This window comes from Acomys russatus, chromosome 11 (assembly GCF_903995435.1).
Source record: "Acomys russatus chromosome 11, mAcoRus1.1, whole genome shotgun sequence".
Taxonomy (NCBI): Eukaryota; Metazoa; Chordata; class Mammalia; order Rodentia; family Muridae; genus Acomys; species Acomys russatus.
Window position 1 is genome coordinate 62,358,664 of NC_067147.1, and position 21,656 is coordinate 62,380,319.

Sequence of the window (21,656 nt, forward strand, 5' to 3'; positions counted from 1 at the left end):
TGAGCCAGGAGGGAGAGAAGAAGCACATGACTCCTGGGCACAAAAGAGCAAGAGAAAGGTTAAGAAGTGAAGTGTTAAACTATTGGAGAGAACATGAGTGACATTGGATGATACTTTCCACCTCAAGACAAAGGCCACAGCTCAGGCAAGCTGGGGGGTCTGAGAAGTACAGAGATAGAGGAAGAAACAGACAGGCCAAACAGAACAAAGGAGGGCACCAGAGACAGGGAGGAAAGGCCAGCAGAAGACAGGGTGGGGAAGCAGCTCTGCTGGGGGGCAGGGCCTTAACACACCTTCCTGCCACTCCCTACCTGCAGCTGAGTGGACTTTGACACCTCATCCTCCTGTTCCCTCTGCCTGCTTTCCAAAGATAAGTTTAATCAGTTGAAGGTCCAGGAACTATTGCTGTACTTCCTAGGCAGCACGAACTCACAGATTCTGTTTGTTCTTGAGAGGTGGTGAGGTGAGACTGAGCCTCTCTTTACAATACTCCCCATGTAAGTTTTACTCCTCTTTATCACTCCCCCTCCCCTTCATTGGTCCGTCTCTAGCCCCCAGCTGAGAGTCTCTCTAACCTCTGCTTCCTGTTTCCTTTTCCTTTCTCAGAACCAGTTTCTGCCTTGGAGTCCTAGGCTTTAACATCTCAAATTAGCTTTGTTGATCCACCATGGCGGGCCTACACATGACCGCCCAAATGCTGGAGGATGTGACCTGTGCCATCTGCCTGGATGTCCTACGAGACCCTGTCACCGTTGATTGTGGGCACAACTTCTGCTTGCAGTGCATCAGTCAGGTGGGGAAAACGTCAGAGACCATCCAGTGTCCTCTCTGCAAACTCTCTGTGAATAAGAACACGTTCAGGCCCAATAAGCTGTTGGCTAGTCTTGCAGAGAAAATCCAGGCCATGGATCCTGCTGAGACCCAATTAGAAGAGGAAGAGAGAAGATGTCAGAGGCACAAAGAAAAGCTACATTACTTCTGTGAGGAGGATGGGGAGTTCCTCTGTGTGGTGTGTCGTGAATCCCAGGTCCACCGATCCCACCATGTCACCTTGATAGAGGAGGCTGCCCAGAACTACAAGGTAGGCACCTGGGCCCTTCTCTGTGCCCAGCCCAGCAGAGCAGAGTCCCTGGAGACAGAGGAGCTGCTGCCTGCTCCAGCTGGTTGACAGCCACTGCTGCTCTCTTTGCACTTGAGTTGGCAGTTTGTAGCCAGGCCCAGAGGACATAAAACAGGGCCTGGGACATCCAGACAATCCAGTGCTGTGTCTACTCCTGAGATCCATGCCCTGGCTGCTCCTTGCTTTGCCTCTCTGTGAGGCAGATGAGATGAAGTCTACCTCATAAACAAGTGGGTGGCACCAAGGAGGGGAAGTCTTTCCTAGACAACACCAAAGTACTATCTAAATGGTCATCAGTAATGTCTTCTTAAGCCAGCAAAGTTCCATGTCCTCCCATCACCCCCTTTTTTTGGAGAGAGAAAAACAGGGGGTTGCTAATAATGACATCAGCACCCTAGGACAACTTCCCAAGAGGGAGAGCCTGACTGAAATGCCCTCTCCCTACAGGAACAGATTGAGTCCCAGGCCCAGGATTTGCAGCAAAAGGACAAGAAAATAATTGAAGAGAAAAAGCAAGGTGAAGGGGCAATCCTGGTGTTCAGGGTAAGAAATATTCATTCCAAACACATCCCAGGACACTAAGGTGTCTCTGCTGGAAGTCCTACCCTTCCTTGTACCTCCAAGTGGGAACAAAGTCTTGCTGACATGATGTCTAGGGGAAGGTCATGTGCGTGGTCTCTGACCTGTGCCCCTGGGCTGTGCTACCTACTGCCAAGGTGCTGCACCAGTGCAGGGGAGGTCTGCCCCTCCTGCCACAGCAGGCAGTGTAAGGAACACAGTAGCTCACCCAAGCCCTATCTAACTAGAGACTTACACAGAAAAAAGAGACAGAGACTGTGACACCAGCAGACATCTCCACCTGATTTTGTTTGCATTTTAAAAAAAGATTATTTTTATTATTTTATTATTTTTATACATGGTTTTATGTGTGTGTTTGTGTGAGTGAAAGTCATTATGTGCAAATACAGGCAGAGAACAGAAGAAACTGGAGTTATAGGCATTTGTGAGCTGCTCTAGGTCAGTACTAGGAACTGAATTCAGGTCCTCCGGAACAGCATTCTTAACTGCTGGGCCACCTCTCCAGGTCCTGTTGATATGGTTGGTTAGTTTTGGTCCTCTTCTGAACCCACGTGGCTCTTTTCCTGTTTCGTGGTGATTCCAGGGGCCCCACCTCCTCTCTCTCTCTCTCTCTCTCTCTCTCTCTCTCTCTCTCTCTCTCTCCCCCCCTCTCTCTCTATGCTGGCTGAGCTCTGGAGAGGTCCAGGGTAAGGTCTCTGGTGCTGGATGTGGATGCCCTTCCAGTTTGCTTCACCTCTTGGGGCACCAGAGCTGATGGCTCTGGCAACCTATCAGGATAGAAAGAGAAAGTAAGGAAAGGGCGGAAAGCCCAAGATTTCTTCTCTAGGAACTGGTTGTACTGCAGCTGAGAAGAATTTAAACTGACCACAAATTTCCTAGGGTGGAGGCTGTAAAAGCAGCTCCTGGGTAGAAACTGCACTAGGGTTGTAAAAGGAGGCTCTTTGATCTGTAGGCAGGCCTCTTTGTGAAGATCCCCAGTAAGCTAGTGTGAACTTGGGTTTGTTAGCCCTAGAAGGCTGATGGCCCTGAGTCTGCTAACTTATTTGTGAATCTACAGAGAAATGAGAAATACGAGATAGGAAATAAACCACTCGCACACACAAATTCAGGAGAAAAGGTGGATGAAGTCAGGCATCTTGACTTCAGCTGAAGTCAGATTTCCCAATCTCAACACATGCGTTCAAGAGAAAAGGTTCAGGAGAAAAGGTGGACGAAGTCAGGCATCTCAACTTCAGCTGAAGTTAATCTTTCCAATTCCCATCCCTGCTTGTTGTAGACCGTACTTATACTTCTGAGAAAAGGGAATTACCTCATAGTCAAAGGAATACAATTAATCACAAAAACAGATGAATTCTAAAAAATAACAGGTTACGTGTTTTAAAGCTAAACATTTCTTATCTGTGTATCCATTACATAAGTTCATAGTGAATTCGGAATGATGAAGGTTGACAGAGGCTAAGGTTAATAAGGTCTGAAACTTACAAGAGTATACAACTTATCAATTAGGATGGACCTGGCTATACATTATCCAGCTATCTCTTAGTTCATTATGAGCTCAGGACAATAAGTTTATCTGTCTTTCATTCTAAGACACAGAATAAATTTATATATATCTAGGTAGCTCCATTCCACTTAGGTTCATGCAAAGTTTAAACAAACTTGCCTATATTTATGGTGAAATACCAAGATTCATGGTGTCATCTGGAGTGGGGGCTTATCTGAAGCCCCAAATCTGCTACAAGGCTATCCTTGGTGAGGTACCTGGAGGTCCACAAAGGTATTTATTACAGCCATAAACTAAGTTTAACTTTTAAAACAATTTGAATCAAACCAGGAATTCCATAATCAGGGATTAATTCATCTGAATAACAAACAGGGCATCTTCAACAAAATCTGAAAGGAAGTTTGCTCAATGAGAGCTGGTCAATACCCAGAAAATAACAGTTCACACCAGTGCCAGATGTATTTACTTTTGGTTTTACAAGACAGGGTTTCTCTGTGTAATCTTGGCTGTTGTGGACTCACTTTATAGACCAAGCTGGCCTTAGACTCACAGTGATTCACCTGCCTCTGTCTCCCTGGGTGCTGGAATTAAAGGCATGTGCCACCATGCCAGGCTCTAATGCCAGATTTTAGAGAGATGCAGCAGAGCACAATTGACAGAGTAGTCAGAGGTTGGAAGCAATTCTGGGGTACATCATGATACAGACCTTGCAAATACCAGATCACCTCCAGAGATCTCTCATGCCTACTGGACTTCCCAAAATCAATGGCTCCTGACAGCATGTGAGAGGCTGGAAGCAGTTCTGGGGGTGCATCATGGTACAAGACCTTGCAAACACCAGATCACCTCCTAGACAGCCCACATGCCTAGTGAGCTTCCTTAACTGAGTGGCTATTGGTTTCTTTCTTTCTTTCTTTCTTTCTTTCTTTCTTTCTTTTTCTCTTCAAAGACCAGTCAGCCATGCCTATCCCACTTGCCCGCTCAGGTATGTCAGTTTTTATTTGTCAAATAGGAATAAGTGCATTGGGAAGGTTACATAGCAATACTTGGGGCACATTAAAAGAAAGCAAACAGTAACTAGCATCAAAATACGTCAGACAAACCTGCAGCAAGGCAGCTAAGCTGAAAAGGGTTCTTTGTTTCTCTTTGTTTATTTCCTCTGTTTGTTTGTTTGTGCTCTTGTCCCACTGACATTTAAGACAAGCTTTTATTTATTTATTTTTAGATCTAATTTAATCGGAGTGGTGCTTTGCCTACGCGTGTGTGTATGTATGTACACCAGGTGCATGCGTGGTACATATGCAGATCAGAGAGGGCATCATATCACCTGGTTTGGAGTTAAGATGGCCGTGAGCCACCCTGTGGGCTCTGGGAATTGAATCTGAATCCTTTGCAAGAGCAACAGGAGCTCTAAACCACTGAGACTCTCTCCATCCTCTAGACACACCATCTTATGTGGCCCAAGCTAGAAATCGCTATGCACAAAAGAGCAGCCTCCAGCTGCTGATCCATTACAGGGCTGTAACAGCAGGCCCCGTGTGTGCAATGCTGGGGACTGAACCCAGGGCCTCATGCATGCTAGGCAAGCTCTCTATCAACTGAACTACAGCCCAACCTGGGTTTTCGATGGTGATGTTCTCTGTTTGGTTGTGAGACAATGGCTCAAGCAGTGCACGATGGCCTAAGATAGAGGCTGGCCTTGACCTCCTGGCTCTCCTGCCTGCACTCCCCAGTGCTGAGATTGCATAGCTGTGCCCAGCACGTCTGGCTGATGTCCTGAAAGACAAATGAAAGCACCCAGCCTAAATCTGCGAATACAGGAAGTGATTTGGTCTCCTTGCCTTCACTTCCCCATAGGTATGCCCCGGCAAGCTGTTCTAAACCGGTCTGGGTTTAATCTTTAAACACACTTAAAGAGTGAATGGTGCCAGGTGGTGGTGCATGCCCTAAATTCCAGCCCTTAGGAGGCAGAGGCAGGTGGATCTTTATGAATTCAAGACCAACTTGTAGTTAGTGAGTCCCAGGCTACCCAGTGCTATATAGTGAGATTTTGCCAATAAATAGACAATAGTGGATAATGGGCTTAAAGGAGGCATGGAGGACCCCTCTCATGCCTACCTCATCTCTACGTTCCTTCCCTTGTCCCCAGGCCCAGGTGCAGCTGGAGAAACTGAAGATCCGTGAGGAATTCAAGCATGTGCGTCAGAGACTGGATGAAGAAGAGAGTTTCCTCCTGTCCAGGCTGGACTGGCTGGAGCTGCAGGGAGCTGAGCAGATGGGACAGTATGTCAGTGTGATTGAGAAGCAGCTCACCTCCCTCAGGGAGCTCACTGAGTCCCTGAAAAGTAGGATGGAAGTACCATCCATGGAGCTACTAAAGGTGAGTCCTTTGTGAACTCTCTCTCTCTCTCTCTCTCTCTCTCTCTCTCTCTCTCTCTCTCTCATACACACAGGCACACACTTTTGCTGACTAAATCCAAATGGTGAGAAGTCCCTATTTCTCGCTGAAAGGATATAAAAGTGAGACATTGGGAGTTTCATCCCATATGTGACCTTATCTTTCTTAGTTGAAGCTCACACTTTTGATAAAGCTCCTCTCCTGGGATTAGAGGGAAGCCTCGCTCCAGTCATGTTGTCTCTGACATAATGCTCTGTCCCTTTCTAATGCATTTCCATGTTAAGGCCCAGTGTTCACCATGCCCTTTCCCCTAGTAAGCTCATGTATGAAGTGTTGTTGTTTTAATTACCTGCTTTCCTGAACTAATCCACCAACTGCTGCTCTTCTTCATCCAATCCAGCAGTTCTCAACTTGTGTGTTGTGACGCTCAGAGGGGTCAATCAACCCCTTGAGAGTGGTCATTCGTGACCATTGGAAATATCAGATATTTACAGCTCAATTCATATCAGTAACAAATTCACAGTTATGAAGTAGCAACAAAATTCATGGTTGGGGATCACCACAACATTAGGAGCTGGATTAAAGGGTCCCAGCATTAGGAAGGTCAATAACAAAGCCCTTCATAACTCAGGACACTGAGGCAAGATGACTGTGTCTAGTCCAAGGCTAACATGAGCGAAGATCAAGACACAGTCTGAAACAGCTGGGCATGCTCTCTCACACCTGTATTGTAGCACTGCAGAGATAGGGGAGTTCCTGTATCACTAGAGTTCAAGGCTACCCGGGATGGACACACACACACACACACACACACACACACACACACACACACCAAACAAGCACACCCATACATGCATACAAAATACACAAACACACACACATACACACACACATACACACATGCATACACAAACACACACACAAATACACATATACACACACGAGCAAACAAGGACACACAATGACAGACACACAAGCACACACACATACACACAAACACAACATATATACAAATACAAAAACACACAAACACACACATACACACAGGAGGGGGGGTGTCTAAAGAGAAAGGAACAGCATTTTCTCTCTGCCTCCAGCTGAGTCTGAGCTTCCTCTCAGTGCCTGTGACTCAGGAAGCTCTGAAATTGTTCTCTCTTTCTTTTCCAGGACGTCAAAGGCGTCTTGAGCAGGTAGGATGGGCATCCCACGTGCACTGTGCTTCCTGGTTCACTCACACACACAACAGTCAACATATGTCCCAGTGTGTTCACAGCCCCCAGGAACTCAACTATAAACTATTTAGGCTGCAGGTGGGGAGGTCCAAAGTGTCCACAGCACAGGTGGCTTCTGGGTAAAGGCTCTGCTCTTTTCTCCAAGCACCCAGCTTCTTTCCCAGCTCCCCCTGCACATTCCCCTTGATTCAGTGGGTGAGTCCTGGGTTTCCTGTGCTGCCTCCCTGGCCCCTTTCCCTTCCCTGCATCCATCTCCATCTTCACTTCCACATTTCCTCAGGTGTGATCTCACTCAGCCCTGTACTCCCAGACCTGGGCTCCTGACACTCAGCTCACTGGGTCTAGACTGTATTTCCCACTCTGCCTCCACCCCAGGAACCCATCCCACAGGCCCTTCCTGCCCACACTCTGCCCCCTGAACTTACCTCTCAGATCAACATATCTTCCCAGGAGTAAGGAACTTCAGTTTTTCAAGCCAAGCCCAGTTCCTGTGTACCTGGAGAGAAAAATCAGTAAAGCAAAAGCGAGACTCGAGTCCATCACAGAGAGCCTGAAGGAATTCAAAGGTGAGGGGTGGCTGTCACCTCCTGTGCTTTCCTGCCTCAGGGTTCCCTCCATCACCTCAGACACTGCCTGAACTCACTGGTGCCAGCCCTGAGCCTCCCAGAAGCCAGGCTGAGTGCTGAGCACTTTCCAAGCATTCTTACCCAGGAATGTACCCTGCTGTGCTGTAGCAGGGCTCCCCAGGGGTTAATGCTGTGCTAAGGGTGGAGCCCAGGGCTTTGTGTTTGCCTGACAAACCTCTGAGCTACAGCCCCAGCACCAAATCACCTCCAATCTCACAGTTTCCATCTTGTCTACCGGGTGGTGAGCATGGGGCTGGATGTATGTTCCCAATTTGATTGCTGGTAGCCACATGTACCCCTGGGCACAGAATATAGCATTCTCCTGTTGTGTAGGTAAAGAATACACATTGACTGTGAAAGACATAATATCAAAATAGACGTAAAATGCAATAATGAAAAACAAAAGTAAACAGAAATACAGCAATGAAAAATTTGGAGACTGCTTCTCACGATTTTGCCCAGGGTAGCCTCTTACTGAATATAGGCCTTCTGAATAATAGCTAGGACTCTAGCACCCAGCACTGTGCCCAGGAAGCACTAACTTTTATTCTACATGCTGAAAGAATAATGTTTACTTCTTAATTCTGAGCTACCCATTTATTTTCTTAAAGTTTTATTTATTTGTATGTGTGTTTTATGTGCATGTACCATATGCATGCCTGGTGCCCATGGAGGTCAGAGAAAAATGTCAGATTTCCTGGGATTGAAACCTCAGTGGGTACTGGGAAATGAACCTGGGTCCACTGATTAAAAACACTGGCTTTAACCTCTGAGCCATCCCTTCAGCCCCCTTTTTATTTTCTTTTGAGACACTGTGTGAATAGCCCTGATTCTGAAACTCACCATATACTGTGAAATCGTCTAAAAGTTGTCATCCTCCTGTCTCAGCTTCCTGCATGTCAGCATGCCCTGGTCTTTTCTGTTTTCAAAATGGCATGTAGAAAATTCACAATTTAGTGGTTTATGTTAGTTGCTCCTCATGGGTTTGCTCTGCACAGAGCTGCACTGGAGGCCACTGTGGAGGGCCTAGGGCAGCTCTCCCTCTTTGGTGTCTTCTTGGTTACTGAGACTAGGAGAGAAATTCCAGTCCCACCTCTCCCAGCATCTGCAATCAGAGCCTCACTATGTGGTCAGGATTCCCTGCTTTACCACTGTGGGCTCTCCATTTTCTTCACTCTCTCCTCACAGACAACCTGAAGGATGATTGGAAGAAGGATAAAATTTCATTCCTGGACAGCCTGAATAAAGAGGAATTGGAGATCTGTAAGTGTGTGCTGATCTGCTGTTTGAGGAAAGTGAGAGGGAGGGTCCTCTCCTTAGTGGGAGATTGAGGAAGGCCCCATGTTTGTGAACACCAATGAAGAACAAGCTTCTAGAATTGTCTTATTACATTAAATTTAGATAATCATGACACAGTGACACTCTCACTAATTAAAAGATCTTCAGAATGAATGAAAATATCTAAATTTATCTCTTCATCGCATAAAGCCCAGGTGGAGGCAGCTCAGTCTGTGGCTGGAGCTGCGAACAGGACTCTGCTGGCTCAGCACAGCAGACACACTGGCCTGTGTGGTGATGTCATCTGACACAAAGGGCCTGTGATGATGTCATCTGAGGTGGTTCAGTTATGAGGGTAGCTAGGGTAAAAGTCAGGTTCAGCCGCCAATCCCCAGTATGACTTTTAATTTGTAACTTCTTGTTATCAACCTAATGTTCATTTTCTCTCTGTGATTTCTAGGGTCCTTGTCACAGAAGAATAAGTCAGAGTTGCCCAGCTCAGGTAGGATTCCTGCTTGGCAGATGGGTCTTCTTGTAGGGAAGCAAAGGACCTCCAGGTCAGCAGGTTCTTTCCCAGCTCTGACAGCAGGGGAGAGAGAGACCAGTCCCCAGGAAGAGCTGCTGAAAGAGCAGAGCACCCTTCATGGATGACAGCTCTCAGTTCCCCTGAGAGATACAGGAATAAGGAAAGAACAGAAAGCTGAGTAAAAGAGAGATCGCGGGGGAGAGAGAGAGGAAGGGCTGTGTGATTGTAGACTCTGAAGGGCCAGAGATGGCCGTCATAAGGTGAGAAGAAGGCTTCTCATCTGCCTCTTCTTCTGAAACTATGCCTTCCCTGGAAAGGCCCAGCCTCCCTCAAGGGACCCCTGATGTGCTAGCCCCATGCTGTGTGGTCCATGTCCCCACTGCAGCCTATGGAGCTCAGCAGAGCCTGTTGCTCTACTGACCTCTCTTTTCTCCTTTGCTGTCCCTCAAATGACAACAAGTCAATAAAACTGGGGCCATCTAATGCCCCGCTCTATTCCATCCCCTTCCACTCTGAGGTGTCCTTTATGGGGCAGCCAGTCCTTTGGCATTGCCCTGGAACAAAGCACAGCCCCTTACTCCAGGTTCCTGGAGGTGGAGCTGGCTGTGAGCCTGGGCTCTGTGCCCACCATGTCAACCTCTAGGTGACACTCAGTGTCTTACTGAAGAGTTGGGAGAGGTGTGGGCTGCTCTCCCTGATGTTGCTCTTTTCCTCTCCAAATATTTTCTTTTCTTGTTTGTTATAGTGTGTGTATATATGTGTCTGCTTGTGCATATGTGTGTATACAAGTATATGTGTGCGTGCATGCATGTGTGTGTGTGTGTTTGCACACGCTCACAATGATGGTGAGATCCACAGTGTGCAGGTCAGAAGTCTATTTGTGAAGATTGTTCTCTCCTGACATCTTTTTTTTGGATGAATTTTTATTTTATTTTATTTTATTTTTTCAGCACTTTTTTTTTTTATTAATTTATTCTTGTTACATCTCAATGTTTATCCCATCCCTTGTATCCTCCCATTCCTCCCCCCCCCCATTTTCCCATTATTCCCCTCCCCTATGACTGTTCCTGAGGGGGACTACGTCCCGCTATATATTCTCCTAGGGTATCAAGTCTCTTCTTGGCTACTTGCTGTCCTTCCTCTGAGTGCCACCAGGTCTCCCGCTCCAGGGGACATGGTCAAATGTGAGGCACCAGAGTACGTGAGAAAGTCGTATCACACTCTCCACTCAACTGTAGAAGAGTGGATAAAGAAACTGTGGTACATATACACTATGGAATACTACTCAGCTATTAAAAACAAGGAATTCCCGAAATTTGTGGATAAATGGATTGAGCTAGAAATGATCATAATGAGTGAGTTAACCCAGAAGCAGAAAGAATCAAATGGTATATACTCACTTATATCTGCATACTAGCCCAAGGGGCATGTCCCACGAAAGCCTTCACTTACCAGGAAACTGGGACAGAGGGGAAGGCATCCTATTGGGACTCTAAATGAGAGACACATGGGAGAACAGCAAAATAAAAGGATCCAGAGGGTCCTAGAAATCTACAAGTAGAACAATATGATAGGCAGATTTGGGCCCAGGGGTCCCGCTCAAACTAAGGCACCAGCCAAGGACAATACAGGAGGTAAACTTTAAACCCCTTCCCAGATCTAGCCAATGGTCTCCTGACATCTTTATGTCAGTTCTGGGCTTTCCTGGCAAGCATTTGTACCTGCTAAGCCATCTTACCAGTCTTTTATTCTCTCTCTGTGTCTCTGTCTCTGTCACTCTGTCTCTCTTTCTGTCTCTCTGTCTCTGTCTCTCTCATTTGTGTGTGTGTGTGTGTGTGTGTGTGTGTGTGTGTGTGTGTGTGTGTGTGTACATGTGGCTATATGTGGACATCAAGGACAACATAGGAGAGTCAGCCTCCTACCATGTGGGTTTCAGGACTGAAATAATTTTTCAGGCTTGGGAGCAAGTGCTTAATCTGCTGAGTCAGCTCCCTGCCCCCAAGGCCTCCATTTTAGAAACTCTGTGTTAGTCTTGACCTCTCATAGTAGCCCCAGTTGTTTGCCATTTGAGAACCAAGAAATAGGGGAATGGAGAAGCTATGGCCGCACTGTTACAATATCCAAATTACTCAGGGCCTCTTTGTGAAGTCATTTTACTATGATCTGCGGGAGCGTACCTCTGTGCCCACAGAACAGTACCTCATAAAATTAGGGGTATCTTTGAGAATTGGGGATGGAGAGATGGGTGAGGTACTGGGAGAGAAGTGTAGGGAATATGGAAGGTGGCCCACATCTACAATTCCTGCACTGGGGGGGGCTCAACCTGGACGATGAGAGGTTCAAGATCATCTTAGCTACCCAGCGGGTCTCAGCCACACTTTGGTTACCTGAGAGATCTTCTCAGAAAACCAAAGCAAACAGGCAGGAGTCAAGACTTTTCTGGGAACATGGGCTGGGATTTCAAGAGAAATTCTCCCTCCAGCTGCTCCCTGAGGAGCTCAAAGCTGGAGATTGTGGGACTTGACATGAGGCTATCCATCTTTTCTCCTCTTTATCTTCCCACAGTCCCTGTGACCCTGGATACGGCCTCAGCTGACCCAGACCTCACGTTTTCTCAGGATCTAAAGAAAGTGACCTTGTATATGGTTGGCAGAGCAGCTTTGAATGAGCAGGCAAAACCTCGACTGTTCAATGCTTTCCACACTGTGAGGGGTTCCCCAGGCCTCTCCACAGGCCACCAGGTGTGGGAGGCAGAAATCCATAGTCCCTCTGGTGGGTGGTGCATGGTGGGTGTGGCCACAGGGTCAGATCTACAGGTCCAGAGTCAGAGCTCCAGCGCACGGAGCTGCATATGGGCACTGAGGGTCTCATCCTCAAGATGCCAGCCGTTCTCCAATTGCAATGCCCTGGAAAGTATCCAGGTCAGTCTTCAGAAAGTGGGCGTCTACGTGGATTATGACTGTGGGAGAGTCGTCTTCTATGATGCCATCACCAGGAAACACATCTATACTTTCCACACTTCCTTTGACGGGCAGATCTTCCCCATTGTAGGGCTTCAATCTGCCCCCAGCCATATCACCCTGAGCCCCTAGAGCTGCTCTCTTGTGGGTCCCTCAATCTAAGGTGATGAAACGCAAGTGTCAGGAATGAAGCTTGGCCCTACTGGGGCACTATACACACCCTACACACTCCTGATGTTTCCTCTTTCCTCAGTAGAGAAGACAGTCGAATACCCTAAGCACTAGGCACAAGGTTTTTCAGTGCCACACTTTGTACCAGGACTTCATGAACAGGCTGTGGAAAGATTTGACCATACTGAAGAATTCAGGTCAGCTAGAGTTAGGCAGAATGCAGCCATGCTAAACCTTTCTTAAAGATCTATGCCAAGCTGAGACAAGTTAAGAAAAATTTCCATTGCCGCACCCCATTGCTTCTACCCCACCCACTTGGAACCCACTAGCTCAAGATAGTTTCTAGAATAACCACACCTTCATGCCCACCCCCATCTCACCCTAACATATACTAGGTCAACAGCCTCCAGGCTGCTCCCTCACTCCTTCCCATGCTCCATTCAAACTACCCAATCCCCTTAGAGGTTAATTTTGTTAGCCATTTAAGTTTATACTAATTGCTGTTGCTGAATTATACTTCTGTAAAGGGTATTTAAACCCACGACTGTGGCTTCTGGGGCCCTTCAACTCTTCCGAGCTTGATGGACCCCAAAATGTGGGCTCAATTAAAATTTCTTTGCTTTTGCATCAACTCTGTGCTCTGACTCTCAATGGGCTTCCAGGAATAGACTCTGATAACCTGAGTCTAGCAGGACCTTGATGAGACGCAGGTTCAAGGCACTGTCCACCTACCTGGCTGCCCCTTTCTCCACCTCACCACCTGCAGCTCCTGTGACTCTGTACTTGAACCCCTCACTCTCATCCTTTCCTGAGATCTAGAACTGAAAGCTGTGAGCAGAGACAGGCCTGTGCCAATGCCAGTTTGTAGTTGAGGACAATCTACAACCAGGGTGGTTGAAAGCTGTGAGCAGAGTCAGCCAGGCCTGTGCCAATGCCAGTTTGTAGGTGAGGACAGTCTACAACCAGGGTGGTAACCGTTTGACATTTCAAATCCATGTTGTGAATGTAAAAGACTCTGTTTTCAAATTAAAAACAAGATTTTAAACCAGCCTCCAGGTTGACTTGAATTTCTAATTTTGTGTTAGGCCATATCCATATCCTTGGCTTCATCTGTGCCTCCAGCCTCAGGCCAGGCACCACTGGACTAGGTTAGCTGACAGTTGGGGGAACCACACACAGCACACTACAGTTCATAGTTAAAAAATTTAAATTTATTTTACATTTCTGGTGTGTGTGTGTGTGTGTGTGTGTACACATATTGTGATCTCCTGGGAAGGTTGAAAGATGGCTTTTGAAAGTCATTTCCTCTTTCTATGTTGTGTGTTCCTGAATAGAACTCAGCTCTTGATGGTAAGTGTCTTTCTGATGAGTCATCTCATGGGCCCCATTTCCCCTTCTTAAAAAAGCCATACATAGACATGCCCACCAAGTAGTGGAAACTGACCTGAAACTTCTGAACTTTCTTCTGCCTACTAAGTGTTTGCTGGACAGGCCTGTGCATCAAACCTGGTGTATGTGGTGCTGGGAACCCAAGGCTCCGCGTGTGCTAGACATGAACTCTTCTACAACCTGAGCTACATCCCAGTCCCATCTCTCCGACTTTTAAAATTAGATTGACAATTCTGAATAAATCCCAGTGATATTTTCTCAGTCACACATAAGCTGATAACTGACACTTCAGATCATTGATGGTGATGAATTCTCTATTGTCTCTTTGTTCCTTTCACTCTGATGGTTCAGGAACTATGACACTTGAGGAAATAAGAAACTCTAAAGAGAAACACTTGCTTCTATTTTCGGACATCAAAAAAAAAAAAAAAAAAAAAGTGGGAACATCAATAGATGCTGGTGAGGATCATCCACAGCCAAGCACCATGTGTATGCACTAGGGTTTCCCGAGGCCCTAGAATGACCCTTGCCATGTGCGCCCATGGTCAGTCCATTTTAGTAACTTTACACAATGTAGTCTGACCACAGTGAGGATTGCTGGTTCCTTCTGTTCCAGCCTTCCTCTGCATGCTGTCCCTAGTAAGGATTGGTGTTTCAGGGTTCAGGTTATGGGGAATTCAAAGAGGGCTTCTGGGGCTTTATTTCCTAAGATACATAAGTCATGAACAGTTTGTGTATATTTCAGTTATTGCCACTGTCTCCATGGAGAGGTGGCCCCTGGGTTACCTCTGCCTGCTGGAAACTCACCTAACATTAGAGAATCAAGCGCAAAGCCAGAGGCCCCTTTGGAACCATTCTGACGGAAGCTTCTGCTCTTTGCGCTACACTCTGGGCCTCCCTATTCCCCAAACCCTTAGCACAAACACCTCCCAGTTTCCTCAGGCCCAGGGTCCTGGGAGGTGGTGCTCCTGGGCCCCGGCAAACTGGCCTCCTGGGTGAGCAAGGTCTTCATAGTGGGAATGATCTCCCAGCTCACTCCAGGGCTAGGCCATCTGCAGATGAAGCTTTTGTCTGGCTTCGTTCCACTTGGCATCTCGGGTTCTAGATCTCAGCTGCTCACTGACAGCTGTCCCTAGGAGAAGCCATGCTCTCTCTAGGGAAAGTAGGTGTCTACATGGATCACAACATTTGTTACAATAATTTGTATCGGTTCAACCTAGGAAGACACTAACTGACGCAGAGTCTGAATCCTACTTTAGAGTTGTTAGCACTTAGCGCCAGGCAGAATCTAAACGGATTCTAATCTACTTGTAAAATAAACAAACTATGCTAAACCTCATAAGATACATATTTTCCAAGCACTTGCCAATCTGGTGATCCTCCAGCCGTTTCTCTCCCCTGTTCTCTTCAACTCTTAACCTTGTCCTTCCCCTCTCAACTGTCCAACTTGGCTCTGCTCCCTCTCCAGGAAGTCCCACCTTCCATTTCCTGTCTTTCTGCCCAGCTGATTGGCTAAACAGTGCTTTATTGACAGTTGTTACATCCACTGAAGACATTCCTCCACACAGGACCATGGGAAGATAATCTTTGACGCCCCTTTCCCTGGAAAGACTGTCCCCTTCTCCAGGCTTCTTGTTCTCAATTCCCAGAACACCCTGAGCCCTTATAGCTGTCTCATGAAACTCTTGTTGACGTCTGCTTCATCCCTTAGCAAACTGTAAGTGTAGCCATTTTGCTTTAAGTTTTCCATCTTGATTTTTAAGGTGAAATTAAGTTTACGTTTTCAGGCTCTGCTTTCCAGTGATTATGTCTCTATGATTTCATTCCTCAAACTTTGTATAATTAGTTACCTGGACACTCTATAAAGTTCCAACTGCAGAACCAATAAAATCAAAGGTCAATTAGAGAGGCTTTGTCTAGCTAGTCAAAAGGATGAAATGCTGCCCTCACCTTGCTACATGGTTGCAACATAGTTGCAGTTTGTTTCCTACACCTGGTTACAGTTTTGTTACCTGGTTGTTACTTGGTTACAGATTTTCTTTTTTCTTTATAAAAAATTTTAGTACATATTTTTACATATACGTTTATATTATTACACATGTAAACAATAAACTACCTATATCAAGAAGAACCAGGGAACAATCAAGAATTATATACATGTTACATTCATAGTGTTTTGAGTATTTGTTTTGGCAGCCTTGAAGAAAACATCTTTCCTATCTTGATGAGTCTAAATTTTTTTTTATACTTTTATTTAATTACACATGTATAAAACACACTACATACAGCAAGAGAACCATGTGACAACCATGAGAATAATGAGTTCTATACATGTTACATTCATAGTGACTTGGCCATCTGCATTCGTCTCGTTTGCAGTAAGTGTCTTTCTTGTCTTGTTGGGTCTAAATTTCCGAATGAGATTCAATATCTATCCTATCTCAACTCTAATAGCTTAACTTCTTTATCTTGATCTAAAACGATCTTTCCCCTAGCCAACTAAGCTTGGTTGTAAAACTATACTATCTTGTCTTCAATGCCCCTCAGAGACTTGAGAAGGAATAAAACTTAAATGCCTGAGTGAATGAAGCAGCAGTGTGGGTTAGCAGCTTCCAAATCGTACAAATTGACTTAAGACAGTTTACTGCCTGACCAGTCCCCCAAAACACTTTATAATGTTGGAGCCTCATCTTCAGCTTTCTGGCCTAATATCTCTGCCAGACTTGTTCACAGGGCAGGAACTATTGAGGACCTTGCTTACCCTGACTTGGCCGAGTGTGGCCATCGACTCTGCCTACAGCTAAGTAACATTTTTAGGCAGATTCTGTTTGTGGCAGGAGTCTAAAATTTTTAATGTAAATCAATATCTATCAAACGTCATCATTTTCAACTTTAAAAACCCTGTCTTAGGAGCAGACTAGCTTCACAGTTAGGCTCTGAAATTCTTAATGTGACCCTGATGGCAATCAGCCTGCGACAAGCATTCAACAAACCTTTGATATTTCACTAAGATTGGTGTCTGAGTGGTTTGTGTGGCAGTTCTTGGACTACAACTCTCCCTGTGTCCTTCGTTTACTTCTTAGATTACCTATGGCAAGAAGAACCATGACACAATCAGGAATTATATACATGTTACATTCTTAGTGGTTTGGCTATTTGTATTTGACAGCCTTGAAGAAGACATCTTTCCTATCTTGGTGCATTGAAATTTCTGAACGTAAATCAATCCCCATCACATATTGTCATTATGAATTTAGAATACCTATCTGGACCTAAAAACATCTTAACCCCTAAACAATTAAGCTTCATTGTAAAACTAAGCTAGTTGGTCTTCAACTCCCTCAGAGATTTGAAAAGGAGTAAACGTGATTACCTGAGTATGCCGGGAGTTCAGGTTAGCAGTTTCCCAAACGAAAAGATGACAGAGACAGTTTTCTACCTGAATAGTCACCCAAAACTATAACATTGAAACATCTTCTTCAGCCTTCTGGCCCAATATATCTGACAGACATATTTGTGAGGCAGGAACTATTAGGGCTTGCTTACCCTGTCTTGGCAGTTTGGCTATCAGCTCTGCCTGGATCCAAGCTTGCTCTTTTTTAAGGCAGAATTCTGTCTGTGGTAGAAATGAGGACTTTTTATCCAGTGGCTAGGTTGCCACATTTGAAGTCATCTCCATAAGGAGGTTCTTTGATGCTCATCATCTTCTTTGAGGTAGGCTGGGTGTTGCTAGGAGTTAAAGTGTTTCATTGTCAATGAACCTTTAAAGTAATAAAAAAAACTAATGCCATATTCTGCATATCTCTGGGGTTTTTGAAGACTTTGTCTTTCCATAGAGTCATATCTATCTCCTGTACCTAAGATGTATATTCTTGTGATAAAAGTAGACTAGCAACTGACATGACCATGATTTAACTTTCTAACATTTAATTTGCATATCTTATTTCTCCTAAACAGCTTGATAGCACTTTCAAAGCATTGGAAGTAAACCTTGTATTATAACTGAGTTATGTGGGTACAATAACTCATATTAGAGTGTATATATACATTCATATTAGAGTGTATATATATATATAGTGTGTATGTGAAAAATAATCTTACATTTGAATTCTATACCACTGTATCTAGAACTTATTTTGCATCCATATTCAAAATTCTATACCAGTGAATTAAAAATACCTTGTGAGTGACCATTGAGGCATTATGTTAAGGAGTAGATTTACTAATCCAATTTTGTCTCTGTACATTTCTATATTCCCCTTTCTTTCTTTTCAACCACTTTCTCCAAACAGGATGTCAATGTCCAGTATGCTGCGAAGAATGCATCCTGTCGGGTCTGATCCAATGTCAGTGTCTGGTTCTTTTGTTCTGAAAGCATATAATTTCTCAGAAGCATTATACAGTCCAAAAATTATAGGTGTATAAAAGGTGTGCGTGATGCATAGAACAATTAAGGCTGGATTTCTGCTCTTCATATGAGCAGGAAAAGAAGACATCTGTAAATTTTTATTCATGCCATATGAAGAATGGCATATGATAGTAATTCATAAGGGTTCTTTAGTCAACAAGAATCATTGTTTATGCCTAGACATTCATGTTTCAGCCAGTTTCATAGCTATTACAAATAAAGCTGCTGTGAACATTGTTGAGCAAATGTCCTTGTTGTATGGTGGAGCATCGTTTGGGTACACTTCGAAGAGGGGTATGGCTGGGTCCTGAGGTAGAGTTATTCCCAATTTCCTGAGAAAGGGCCAGATTGAGTTCCACAGTGGTTATACAAGTTTGCACTCCCACCAGCAATGGAGGAATGTTCTCCTTTCTCCACATCCTCGCCAGCATGTGCTGTCACTTGAGTTTTTTATCTTAGCCATTCATATAGGTGAAAGACGCAACCTCAGAGTTGTTTTGAGTTGCATTTCCCTGATAACTACAGATGTTGAGAATTTCTTTAAGTGTTTCTCAGCCATTCGATATTTCTCTGTAGAGAATTCTCTGTTTATTCTGTACCCCATTTTTTCATTGGATGATTTGGTTTGGTGGTGTTTAATTTCTTGAGTTATATATGTATTTTGGATATTAGTCCTTTGTCCAATGTTGAGTTGGTGAAGGTCTTTTCCCAGTCTGTAGGCAGTCATTTTGTTCTGTTGACAATGTTTGTCACCTTACAGAAGCTTTTCAGTTTCATAAGGTTCCTGTGCCAAGGAGCTCAAGGCTCTTCCCCGCTTTTTCTTCTAACAGGTTTAATGTGTCTGGTTTTATGTTGAGGTCTTTAATCCATTTGGACTTCACTTTTATGCAGGGTGATAGATATGGATCTATTTTCATTTTTCTACATGTAGCCATCCAGTTAGTCCAGCACATTTGTTGAAGATGCTATCCTTTTTGCATCGAATGGATTTGGCTTCTTTGTCAAAAATCAAGTATCTATAGGTATATGGGTTTATTTCTGGGTCTTTGATTCAATTCCATTGATTAACCAGCCTATTTCTATGCCAGTGCCATGCTGTTTTTATTACTGTTGCTCTATAGTACAGCTTGAGATCCGGGATGGAGATTCTTCCAGAAGATTATTTATTGTACAGGATCATTTTAGCTGTTCTGGGTTTTCTGGTTTTCCATATGAAGTTGAGAATTGACCTTTCACATTTGGTAACAAATTGTGTGGGTATTTTGATGGGAATTGCATTGAATCTGTAGATTGCTTTTGGTAAGAATGCCATTTTTACTATGTTGATTCTCCCAATCCATGAGCATGGGAGATCTTTCCATCTTCTGAAATCTTCAAATTCTTTCTTCAGAGATTTGAAGTATTTTTCCTACACGTCTTTCACTTTCTTAGTTAGGGTTACACCAAGATACGTTATATTATCTGTGGCTACTGTGAAGGGTGGTGCTTCCCTAACTTCTTTCTCAACCTCTTTGTCACTTGTATACAGGAGGGCTACTGATTTTTTAGTTAATTTTGTATCCAGCCTCTTTGCTGAAGGTGTTTATCAGCTGTAGGAGTTCCTTGATAGAATTTTTGGGGTCACTTATGTAAACTATCATATCATCTGCAAATAGTGATAGTTTAAATTCTTTTCTGATTTGTATTCCCTTGATCTCCTTTAATGTCTTATTGCTCTAGCTAGGACTTCAAGTGCTATATTGAAGAGATTCAGAGAGAGTGGACAGCCTTGTCTTCTCCCTGATTTCAGTTTCTCTCCATTTAGTTTTATGTCAGCTATAGACTTGCTGTATATTGCCTTTATTATATGTAGGTATGTTCCTTGTATCCCTGCTCTCTCCAGGACTTTTAACATGAATGGGTGTTGAATTTTGTCAAAAGCTTTTTCAGCATCTAAGGAGATGAACATGTGGGTTTTTTTCTTCCAGTTTGTTGATATGATGAATAAGATTGATGGATTTCCATATATTGAACCAGCCCTGCGTTGCCTAGGATGAAGCCTACTTGGTCATGGTGGATCATAGTTTTGATGTGTTCTTCAATTCAGTTTGCAAGTATTTTATTGAGTATTTTTGCATCAATGTTCATAAGAGAAATTGGCCTGAAATTCTTTCTTTGTTGAGTCTTTCTGTGGTTTAGGTATCAAGGTGACTGTGGCTTCATATAATGTGTTTTGTAGTATTTCTTCTGTTTCTATTTTATGGAATAGTTTGAAGAGAATTGGTGTTAGCTCTTCTCTGAAGGTTTGGTGGAACTCTCTGGTCCTGGGCATTGTTTTTGTTGGGAGTCTTTTGTTGACTGCCTCTATTTCCTCACATGTGATAGGACTATTCAATCTGTTTATCTGATTTTGATTCAATTTTGGTAGTTGGCAGCTATCAAGAAAATTGTCCATTTCATTTAGGTTTTCAAATGTTGTGGCATATAGGCTTTTGAAGTAAGACCTGATGATTCTTTGGATTTTCTGAGTGTCTGTCATTATCTGTCCCTTTTCATTTCTGATTTTATTTGAATACTCTCCCTCTGCCTTTTAGTTAGTTTGGCTAAAGGTTTGTCAATCTTATTGATTTTCTGAAAGAACCAGCTCTTGGTTTCATTGATTTTTTTGAATTGTTTTCTTTATTCTCAATTTATTGATTTCAGCTCTGAGTTTGATGATTTCCAGCCAACTATTCCTCTTCAGTGTGTCTGCTTCCTTTGGTCTAGGACTTTCAGGTGTGCTGTTAAGTTGCTAGTATGGGATCTCTCCAAATTCTTTGTAAAGGAACTTAGTGCTATGATCTTTCCCATTAGCATTGCTGTCATTGTGTCCTATAGGTTTGGGTATAATGTACCTTCAGTTTCATTGAATTCTGGAAAGTTTTTAATTTCTCTTTTTATTTCATCCTGTATTTAGATGTCATTGAGTAGGGAGTTGTTCAGTTTCCATGAGTTCCTAGGCTTTCAGTTGTTTCTTTGGTTGTTCTTTAATCCATGATGGTCTGATAAGATGCAAGAGATTATTTCCGTTGCAGTTTGCTTTGCAGCCAAGTATGTAGTCAATTTTGGAGAAGGTTCCATGAGGTGCTGAAAAGCAGATATAATCATTTGTATTTGAGTGAAATGTTCTGTAGATATCAGTTAGGTCCATTTGTTTCATGATGTCTATCAGTTTCCTTGTTCCTCCATTTAGTTTCTGTCTTGATGATCTGTCTATTGGTGAGAGTGGGGTGTTGAAGTCTCCCACTATTAATGTGTGGGGTTTGATGTGTAGCTTCAGTTTTAGTAATGTTTCTTTTACAAGTGTGGGTGCTCCTGCATTTGGGGCATAGATATTCAGAATTGAGAAATTATCTTGGCATATTTTTCCTTTGCTGAGGATGTAGCGACTTTCGCCATCTCTTTTGATTAGTGTTGGTTGAAAGTCTATTTTGTCAGATACTAGAA

General features: G+C 44.0%; 1 protein-coding gene across 1 annotated transcript; it reads left to right on the forward strand.

Moving 5' to 3' along the window:
* The first annotated feature begins 667 nt into the window (after positions 1–667).
* Positions 668–12,355, forward strand: LOC127195977 (E3 ubiquitin-protein ligase TRIM31-like). The gene is made up of 8 exons (XM_051153623.1): positions 668–1,081; positions 1,568–1,663; positions 5,353–5,583; positions 6,769–6,791; positions 7,284–7,399; positions 8,648–8,722; positions 9,198–9,239; positions 11,829–12,355. The coding sequence occupies exons 1-8, from the start codon at positions 668–670 to the stop codon at positions 12,353–12,355; spliced, it is 1,524 nt and encodes a 507-aa protein (XP_051009580.1).
* The last annotated feature ends 9,301 nt before the right edge of the window (positions 12,356–21,656 follow it).

Coding starts and splice junctions, on each gene's coding strand:
- LOC127195977 (XM_051153623.1), top strand. CDS start 668: ATGGCGGGCCTACACATGACCGCCCAAATGCTGGAGGATGTGACCTGT. Junction 7,400..8,647: donor GAGCCTGAAGGAATTCAAAG/GTGAGGGGTGGC, acceptor CTCTCCTCACAG/ACAACCTGAAGGATGATTGG. Junction 8,723..9,197: donor TAAAGAGGAATTGGAGATCT/GTAAGTGTGTGC, acceptor TGTGATTTCTAG/GGTCCTTGTCACAGAAGAAT.